Here is a 10,453-nt window from a genome sequence, read left to right as displayed (position 1 = left end):
TGGTTTCACAGAGATATTTTCTGGAAGGAGCAGGCACGTATGCCAATATGTGATGGGAGGCTCCTGTTGTTGCACTTCTCTAGCTTCCATAAAGAAATGGAATGGCTTTACACAACTGACTAAATAGAAGGCAGGATGACAACTTTACAACACAATAAATAAAGTAATAAGGAAATAACTTGGGAGTAGTGTAACAGAAAGTAATGGACAAGGGAAAACATAATCAGAAACTAACATAAAAAAAAAAAAGGTTGGATAATGTGTACCAAGGTATGTGGAAATTGTACCAAGCTGCCTGGAAAACAGAAATCTATCCCATACTGAAGTTTGAAGAGGATCAGAGTATGATGATAGTCTGCCTTGGAAATTAGTCGTTTATAGATATGTGTCATGTTCTGCAGGGAGCCACTGTCCCAAATTCCAGCTGCTCTGAGACCGCACTGATGAAAGAATAAAGATTTTGTGCATTTACTGAGAGTGGAAGGAGGTACAGAGGTTCCTTCCTAATTGTTATGAATTCCCGTCTTTCTGAAATGAAACCTCCTAACCTAGTTGTGACATGCTTGTGCATCACACAGGGGAGGGAGCACCTGTGTGTGAAACAACCTCACCTCATCAATGCTGAATAACTGGGCATCCATCCCAACCCTCATTCTGCAGGTAACATGCGTGTGCACACTAACGTGCACATGCCTTTGTTCCTCATGAGCCAGAGACTGGCAGATAGCAGTCTGTAATATACTCTTGTAATACCATCCTGGCTGCTTCCCAAACGGAAGGATGGAATGACAGTCAGACCATAATGGGATTGCACAGTGGGGGAGAATGACCTGTCTTCTACCAAGCAGCGTAAGCAGCGCCCACTTGGCGTGTGTGAAGGTGCCCAGAGCCCCTGCAGTCTGCCTCGTTGTGCAACTCCGTGAACTGGCTGGAATGAAATAAGCCTTTCCCTGAGGAACAGAATGCTCAAGAAAACCATGCAATGCACTTGGAAATCCTTTACCGGTATGTGCTTCTTATTTAGTTCGCTTTGTTTCCTGCACTGTGCCTTTCAGAGTTAACAGACATCAGTGACTTAGAGCTACAAATCTGCTTAGAGGAAGGAAGGAGGTTAGTGTAGGCAGGAGGACTGCTGAATGAACAGTTTAAATTGCAAATTGTTATATCCAATCCACCTCGCTTCAGAAACCTCAGAGAAATAACTAGTTTAACATAAAATGGTGTTTGATATCCAGGACCTGGTGATGCAGAAATGACAAGGCCACTTTGATTTAGCTGGAGAGAAAATATGAAAGGTAGTGCCATGTGCAAATTAAACCCTTTGATCCTGACATCAATCTCTTAATTAGGAAGGTGTCAGGACGAGGCAGTTTTGTTAATACATGTCTATCTGGACAGACCTATTGCTTTGAGCAACAGCAGGATTAAATTCACCTGAGTTCGTCCAATTTTATTTTGTTGCTTTTCTCAATGCAGCATTCATCATAGAACCACAGAATAGTTTGGATTGGAAGGGACCTTAAAGCTCATCCTGTTCCACCATAGCAGGGGCACCTTCCACTATCCCAGGTTGCTCCAAGCCCTGTCCAACCTGGCCTTGGACACTTTCAGGGATAGGGCAGCCACAGCTTCTCTGGGCAGCCTGTGCGAGTGTCTTGCTACATACTTAATAATTTTTTGAGCTTTATTACTTAAGATGTGACTTCACAGTCTTCACCTTCAGCAGTTGCTTACAGGAAAGTTTACAACAATTAATCAGCATAGACCATGCTACAGATTACCCCTAATTACCACTACAAATGTTCCTGTGCTCTGCACAGTCCCTCACCAAACTCTGTGTTCAGCAGTACATTGCATTGCTCATTCCTGGCAAGTTCCTCTCCCGTCTTTCCCCGTCTGCACAGCTCAGTGCCTGCCCAAACCTGAGCTGCCCCTGTGCACCCACAGGCCCTTCTCTGGAGGCACCTTTAGCCTGCTCCTCTCTCATTAGCTGCATGTGCTGCACAGAGCATCTTGGCTGCTTCCCCTTGGTATATCAAGTCCCTGCTCCCTCAGCTTTTGTTTTCTACCTCTTGAATATATCAACTGTGGAAATCAATCTCCCTTCCAGTACATATTTCAACTGTACAATGAGTTGTACTTTTCTTTCAGATGACCTCAATTTCCCTATGATTCCATCTCATACAGTTTCTATAGGACATAAATCTTATACTTCTCTCTGAAGTAGCACAGGCACTGCATCTTGGGCACAAGTGTTAATAATGTAGTTATTTTTAGGATGAGATTCTCTGCCCCCAAACAGTGCTCCATTTGGAATTTTAGCAGGTATGTTTTGTTTGCTGAAGGAATATGCATGGCATTTTTTTGTCCAATTACACAAAAAGCTTTGGGTTTAGATATCTGCCTTGGCAATATAAAGGTATGTACTTTGATTTCTTTGCCAATATTTGACCTTTACCTAATAAAATCAGTACTTGGAATTTTGTTAATCACATACAGCATATAGACTTCTAAAAACTGAATCAAAAATAAGTCTGCTAAAGAACTACTTTGAGGCAAAATCTTTGAGTAGGAATGATTTGCAGTTAGAAACTTGAAGAAAGCTCTCTGTGGCTTTCTGTTTCTCTGAAAAAGTCTCTGAGCCCTGAAGGGCCTACACTCTGTTTCTGCACCTGTATCTGCTGCTATAAGACTTAAACAAAAATTCAGGTAAGGAGGCTGACATTAAAACACAAATATGTGACGTTGATAAACACATGCAACTCCTCACTAATTATTGCCATGCCTGAATAAGTATTCTAATTTGGACCTCTAATTTGGACATGGAGCTACAGCAGGGGCCCCATCATACAGTGCAGCCACACTGAACCTAGGAAACAAGAAAATAGGATATTAGGTATACTAGCACATGCTCACAATTATTGCACATTTACATTTGCATGTTTAATAGTGAGCACACAGACTAGTGCACAGTGTTGTGCACAGGACCCTGGAGGAAGGTGACACGGCTGGGTTAGGGTACATGGAGAAAATCTCATCCTCACTGTTTGGGCTCACCATAAGGGTTGGAATGTTCCTGACTCCTGAGTTCTTGCTTTGGCTGGAGAAACCCTGTATCTGCCTCTCTACAGATGTACTATACTTCTGTTTCTTTCCCATACTGGAATTTAACCAGATTTGCAAGAAGGACACAGAGAGTACATATGGAGCCAAGAGAAAGAGGAAAGCTCTTGGCCATTCTGTCCTATTTCGGAAAGAGAGAAGTGGACAAATAGGGAGTTAACATGCACCTAGATTGTGGAACACAAGGACAGAGTGTTTGTTGAGAGATAAATTAATGATAGTGAAACCAGGACGTTTTGTCCCATTATATGGGTGTGTATATGAATTTCGGTTAAGTGTGACAAGTTAATTTTGGTCTGAGCTGTAGATACTGTGAAACACAGACCACACAGGACACAGACGGATGGGCATTTTCTCGCAGAAAAGAGCTATGGAAAATCATGGGGAGGTTTTGATGAAGAGATGAGGGTCTGATTTTCTTCATACCTAACAGGGAGACAGACAGTTCCAGGGCAGTCAGTTGTATTGGAGCAGTGTAAGACCAGATGGTAAAGAATTTTCTTCTGGGAGTGCTTTCCAGAAATCTGAAAGGATACAGGCCAAATGGAGGATTGAAGTTTAAGGTTCACCCAAGCAAGAATTATGCTTCGTGCTCACTGGAACACCTGAACTGGAAATGACATATACACTGAACTGGGAGCAAAGTCCTGTAATAAATAACCGTCCTTCAGTCACTTCCTCCTTTGTGCAGCAGAGAACTGGCACTTCATGGCACCAGGGCCAGTTTCACCTTCCTTTCCCTTGTTACTCCAATGCTTATGAAAAAGAGGGAGCTAAGCTGCAAAAGCTACACAGTGAAGATTTCTTCTGGAGAGGTAAATTCCCATCCTGTGGGGTGTGATTTGGTTTATGGGCAGCATTACTTTGTCAAGTAGAGCAGCAGAGAGAGCCAGGCTTGGCCACGAAGTGGCCATGCAACCAGGTGCAGGGGGGTGGCCACTTACAGCTTCTGTGGGAATAAGCATTTTAAATGTTGGAATTGCATATCCTGGGATTATATGGGATCTCCTCCCTACACGTCTGCTCTTGGCTGCTGTCAGACCGGATCCAGAGCCAGCTGTCCCTTTGATGTGACACTGTGTGGCTGTCTCCGTGCATCTGCCACTCCCTCCTTGTTAGGGGTCAACATTTCTACTCTTTTGCCATATTCTGGTTTATGGTACAGGTGGAAAAGTGCCTGTCAGTTGTGAATCACTGACTGTGGCCCATCTTTAGCCTATGTTTGCCAAGGACTGTACTGCTGTGCCACCCTGCACCACTCACAGCAACAGGCCATCCCAGTGTTGAAGTTGATATGCAGGTCCTGTCTCTGAATCCTGAATAAGAACATGAGGACTTTGCCGTAAGAACAATAGAATATGAAAGACCAGCTGGCAAATCATCCTAGGCATGGAACCACTCCCAAAATTGAGCTCTGTCTGTGGGACAGAAAGTGGCTTTGAAGACTTCAGTTTCTTGGTTAGGACAGCCTAAACTGCATCATCCCTTAACTAAAGCAGTGCTGTAGATTTCTGGCCACTGATATTTTGACTGTTATGTTCTTGACAGTGAGTTCCTAATTTTATTATGGTTCCCTCCAGTCCCTTATTTTGCCGTTCATGCCTTGATTGCAATTCCTCCCATTCCAGCCAAGGTAGGTGAACTCTAGGCCTCAGTTTCTGTTTGGTGGTAGGTTCAAGCTGGAGGGTGTGAGGGAACTCAGCTCAGGAATATATGAATTAAACCTGTGCCTCTGGGATAGTCACTGAGCTGCTGGGTCAATGGACCAGCCAAAGGTAACTCTATTGTGCATCACATCACATTGCACTGTGGGGTCTTTTCATTAGTGAGCCAGCCTTGAAGTTCAGCCAATAATTGTGCCTAGCACTTGACTGAGAGAACTGTTTGGTATGAAAATGTGCACAGTGAAATCTTTAGGGCTGAGAGTGTCTCCAGGCTTATGTGGTAGAACTCAGAGCACCACCCCAGTGCTGCACATTCTTTGCTTTGTGTAGATGGTGTCATTGTTTCTACATTGGGTGTATCTTACTATGATCTCTTCTGCTTTAACAAAATTATTTTAAGGCATCTTGATGTTCTTTTTATGCAAGAAAACCCCGCTGTCTGTTCTCATCAAAGCCCTTTTCTGGCCTAACATTATGTTCTTGGCATGCAGGTTGCATACAGTGATCTGAAACATAATGGTGGTTTTCAGAAAGGTAAGTCCTACTCTTTGCTCTGATTGAGTGATTAACCTGAGGCACAAAGAGGAAAAAATTACCTTGCCATCATAATTCAGTCAAAAAGAAAGTAGCAATAACCCAGTATCAACAAGGTATAAAATAATTTCAGCCTGGATGAGGGAAGAAGAGGTGTCTTGCCTCACCAGGCCATGCTCTTGTTGTGCAGGTGACCTCTGTCACAAGGTGTGGCACTGAAACCACACAAGTTACCTCTGGAGTTTTATTCAACACAAATGAGAGCTGTTAGTCTGTATCATTCTTCATAATCTTGTGCAATGTTTATAGATGATTTACACTGGTTGGTTTTAAATGTAAGCCACAAAGCATTTTGAGAGGAAAAATAAATATTTTTTTCAGTAAAAATGTTGAAACTCTGACCATCAATGCTGCAGTGTGTAACAAAAGTTGTATATGACAAGACACAGCTAGAAAGTCCACCGACCTACAACTCTGTTCAGTTTTTATTCCATCTTTCTGTTTGAATCTGTATTAGGGCCTGGAGCAAGAGAAGGTGTTCTCAAGGGCCTGGAGTAAGGGAGTATAACCAGGACACTGGTGCAGGCAACACCAAGGTGCTGCTCATTCCTAGGAAGGGGCTCACCCCTTCCTCCAGGGACAGCAGAGCAGTTCTTGCTTGCTCTGCAGAGGTTCCAGGTGTTGCCAAGCCTCTACAAATGTGAAGAGAGGAACTGGACTGGATAAAGAATGTTGGTGGGTCTTTTTCCTAAGAGAGGTGCACTCACATTTCAGCTATAGCAGGAAAAATATAAATATAAAAATTCTCTAAACAGAGGCCTCTACATTTCTAGGCATCCAGTCTGTACATCCATTTGTTTGTTTTTCTTTTTGCTGGTAAAGTCTATGTTCTCAAGAATCTCTTCTGAGAGAATATCATAGCTCATGTGAAGCTGCCAAGGCAGTTCCCCAGCATTCCCTGTGCCCCCAGCCAGCCTCTGAGAGGTAGTGGAGCTGCATTATTGCTGTCCTTGGAACAGGTATTGCATCATTTCCTCTTGGGAGACAGCTGGGTTTGATGACTTGTCCAAAGTCATGTTCCAGATCAGCTGTGGAGCTGGGAGTAGAATTCAGAGGTCTGTGAATGTTCTGCCGGCAAGCAGTAAGAATACATCCAGATAAACACTGCTAAAGAAATCAAATCACTAAAAAAGGAAGACCAAGAGGTGTTTGCCTGTGAGCTACATGGCATCAAGTATGTCACTGTACTTGACAGTAGCTTTTTTCTCCCCAGGGTGATCACGTGTGGCTGGACACTCAACCAAACAGTGAATTTAATGTCCCTATCGGGGCAGTTGTAAAGGAATCTGACTCAGGACGGATCTTGCTGGAGGATGATGAAGGCAAGGTGGGCTATGCTATAACCTTCTGTAAAAGATGAACATAAAATTTAAAAGTGCAAAGTACAAAAGAAGGCCCTATTGGGTCATACCAAAGCTCCATCTATCCAGAGGGTCAGAGGGTCTGACTTTGATAATGTCTGGTAGGATATACTGAAAGAAAGACTATAGAAATAAGGCAAGTATAGGGTGGTCACCCATCATCTCCAGGTCCAAGCACTAAGAAGATTCAGAGCTTCATGAGACAGCAGTTATATCTACATGGTTAGGAAATGGAAATGGATGGGCTCCAATCCCTAAATCTGGTGAAGCTTTAGGTGGAAACATCATCCCAGTGAAATCAGTTAATCCCTACCTCATACAATGTTCTGCCTGTGATGACAGAGTTGCACTCTGAACAGTGTTAAAATTGGTGCTGTTCAGAACCCACCTGAATGGCTTCATTCAGTGTTTTTAACCATCTAGTCCTGGGGAGCAGCAAACCAGTTAATCCTTCTAGGCCAGTCACCTGTGTGTTAGAACATGCTTGCTTGAGCATGTGTTATGCTGAAGCTCACTCTAGTCTAACCCATCTCTCCTTTGCTTGCCTCTGAGCCACAGCATCACACGTTAAAGTCTGTGCCTTGCCTTTGTCAGGAACACTGGATCACGGCTCGGAACATGCACATGGTGCACCTGATGCACCCCTCCTCTGTCCAGGGGGTAGAGGACATGATCCGCCTCGGGGATCTCCATGAAGCTGGCATGGTGCACAACCTCCTCATCCGACATCAGGAGCACAAAATCTATGTGAGTGCCATGGTCGCTTCCAGGTCACCTCCAGGAATGGCCTCTACATTTAACAAGTGACTTGAGCAGCCTGTGAGCCTTTCACATGTGAGGCCCTCTGACTTCTTTACTGACTGAGGGTGCCAAAGAGACACAACATAGTTTTTATCTTCTTTCACTCGAGTACTTTGGCTGTGAAGAAGAGAGCTACCAGCAGCCCTTCAGTCACAGTGCTGGCACAGGTAGTGGCCCACTTACTTTCTCCCAGAGCAGTCATTGCCACCAGTTACTGACAGTGAACTAAATCCAGCCCATGTTACAGCTTAGTGCTGCTCTTACCTGGAGGATCAGCCTAACTAGTACACAGTGACATGATTTCAATTGTCCCCCAGTCCAAGCCAACATTTACTTGATTTTGATGTAATAAGATCGCTAATGAATAATCTGGATATTTTGTTCATTGAAAGTTTTATCTGTAACTGGGCAATTTGGCATTTTTATTTTCTTTTTTCCTTAGTTTCCAGATTGTAATATTATAATGAATATTCAAGTTTTTCCATGCTTTGCCTCCCATGTTATATACAGTACTGGAGAGAAGTTGCCTCGTACAACATAGGTGTGATGATATTTAGTGTAAAAAAGGACTGATTTTATAGATGCTGCAGTTATAGCTACCAAGGTGTGTGTATAGACCTGTTATATTAGACTCTAGCAGCCTGCAGTTGTTTCATGTAGTTTTTGAACTATATTATTGCCTTGCATCTCCACAGCCTTCAACAGCCTTCGTTTCACTGGTGGTGCTGCATACAAATGTTTCTAAATCACTGTATGAGTAGCACACCTATGACTTGGCCCATTAGCGAAGTTCAGCTACATCTACACTGGAATACAAAAGCAGCTTAACAAAACACTGCAAAGCACCTTAGGATAACACAAAAGTGCCAGGTCAAATTGGACTTTTGTGTATTTCATCTTGAGACAGAGAACTGTGATTTGGCAAGGAGATTACACCTAGCATTCTTCCTTGGGCAAAACCCTCCTTATCCTGGGATGTTTAACAGCAGCTGATAGCGAGGAACTGGGCTCTCAGCTCACCCAAGTGCTGCTATGATCTCCCAGGCACCCCTCCTGCCTCTGTTGAGATTTATACTGTGAGTGGCTTTGGTTGCATTCTTGTTTGCAGGTTCGCTGTAGCAATAATGCTCACAACTGTTTTCCAGACTTACACAGGATCAATCCTTGTAGCAGTGAATCCGTACCAGCTGCTGCCTCTCTACACGGTGGATCAGATCAGACTGTACTGTAACAAGAGGATTGGAGAGCTTCCACCTCATGTCTTTGCCATTGCAGACAACTGTTACTTCAATATGAAGAGGAATAAGAGAGACCAGTGCTGTGTGATCAGGTGATTGGACTCAGAGAGGATAATAGCAGAAATTAAGTCTGGCATGGTTTGGGGCACCTTTGTGGACACAGGAGACCTTCCAAATGGAAGGGCACAGATAAGACTAGAGACAAGAGGAGGGAAATATTTTCTTCCCTGCTTCTTTATTTTCAGTTAGGGCTGCAAAAGGTAGAACATAAGCAAAGGATTTCCAAAGTCCATTGTTTTCCCCCAGAATCTTTGAATGTGGTTGTACATTCTGCAGGTGGTCACTACACACAGAAACATAACACCTGAGCATGTGTGATATAGGGCTATCTCTTACCTTGGAGACAAGATATTTATGTTACATGTAGTTTCTGAGAACAGACATTTCCCAAAGTGAAATAACCCGAAGATGAAAGAAAGCTTTCTTTGTCCTATAAAGAATCCATTTTCTGTTTGTCATCAATGTGAAGAACCAGATAGTCTCATTGCAATAGTATCTGATTATAGCTGAGTCAACTCAGTTGATGTGCTAACACTGGCATTGACAATCTGGTAATGCAATAGAGAAGAAAAGCAAGTGGTCATTTAATTTGCACAGGTACAGAATGTCTTCCATGGATTTGCTTGTTTTTAATTAGTGGGAGGATTTAGTTCTCAGCCTAAGTCTAAAAAACAACTTAAATTTAAGCAGATAAGATGATGAAAGACTCAAATTTTCCAGCCTTCTATGAAAGTCTCATCTACCATTTACAGGGTAAATTTAGTGGTTGGGTTTTTTTTAAACTAGGTCTGCCATGTTACCAAAAAAAGTAAGGAAGCCTGTAATGATCTTGTTTCTTACTGCAGTGGAGAATCTGGAGCTGGTAAAACTGAAAGCACAAAGCTAATACTACAGTTTTTGGCAGCTGTCAGTGGCCAGCATTCCTGGATAGAGCAGCAAATCCTAGAGGCCAACCCCATTCTGGAAGGTGGGTTATTTCGCAAACATAGCTGATTTACCACATTTACCTCAGAATAAAAAAAAATCAAAACCAGATCTTTGAACCATTGTATCTGCTTAACTGGTAACCCCCCTGAAACACTGGTGATGCACTGTAAATGTTCTCTATACTTCTCTGCCATGTTCCCATGCAGTCCTCAGCAGCCTTGCTCTCATGCTGTAGGAGGAGGTGCCACTGTAGTATGTAACCTGGAACTGCTGGGAGCACAAGAGTCCTTGGGAATGCAGAGCCCAAGGCAAAGCCCCCTAGTTTAGCATTTACCCTAGACAGTGGCAAAGTGACTGGCCAAGCATGGATGTATCTATAGGGGAGCCTATAGATACATCCATGAGACAGCCTGAGACACCCATCTTTGTACAGGGATCAACATGTTCCCAGTAAATCCTTCTGGAGGTCTTCAGACTTGTCCAGATCTCTTGGCTGGCCAGATATAGACCACATTTGGATCATCTGAATATGTCTTTTAGGACCCCAATTATCTGGATGCACAGTATGCCTGCCCCTCTCTTCAGGAGGCAGACTGAGACAAGACATGCTCCAGTGCTTCTGAGTGCAGGCATTTGGAACACGTGTAAAATACTAGCAGCAAAGTAGAAAGGCAAAAAAATAGGC

At 43.3% G+C, this 10,453-nt stretch overlaps 1 protein-coding gene across 1 annotated transcript in view; it reads left to right on the top strand.

The window, feature by feature from the left end:
• Positions 1-5,303: 5,303 nt before the first annotated feature.
• The window catches only part of MYO7B (myosin VIIB), a gene marked incomplete at both ends in the record, with an annotated part of 46,978 nt that continues 41,828 nt past the window's right edge, over positions 5,304-10,453 (top strand). The window contains 5 exons of the mRNA XM_082287945.1: positions 5,304-5,321; positions 6,595-6,708; positions 7,337-7,489; positions 8,689-8,873; positions 9,687-9,808. Coding sequence (XP_082144071.1) covers positions 5,304-5,321; positions 6,595-6,708; positions 7,337-7,489; positions 8,689-8,873; positions 9,687-9,808 — 592 coding nt within the window. The remainder of the gene's footprint in view (positions 5,322-6,594; positions 6,709-7,336; positions 7,490-8,688; positions 8,874-9,686; positions 9,809-10,453) is intronic.

Source organism: Coloeus monedula (assembly GCF_965178545.1).
Source record: "Coloeus monedula genome assembly, chromosome: 10".
Taxonomy (NCBI): Eukaryota; Metazoa; Chordata; class Aves; order Passeriformes; family Corvidae; genus Coloeus; species Coloeus monedula.
Note: the sequence above shows the minus strand (reverse complement) of the source record. Positions and strands in the feature narration are given on the sequence as shown.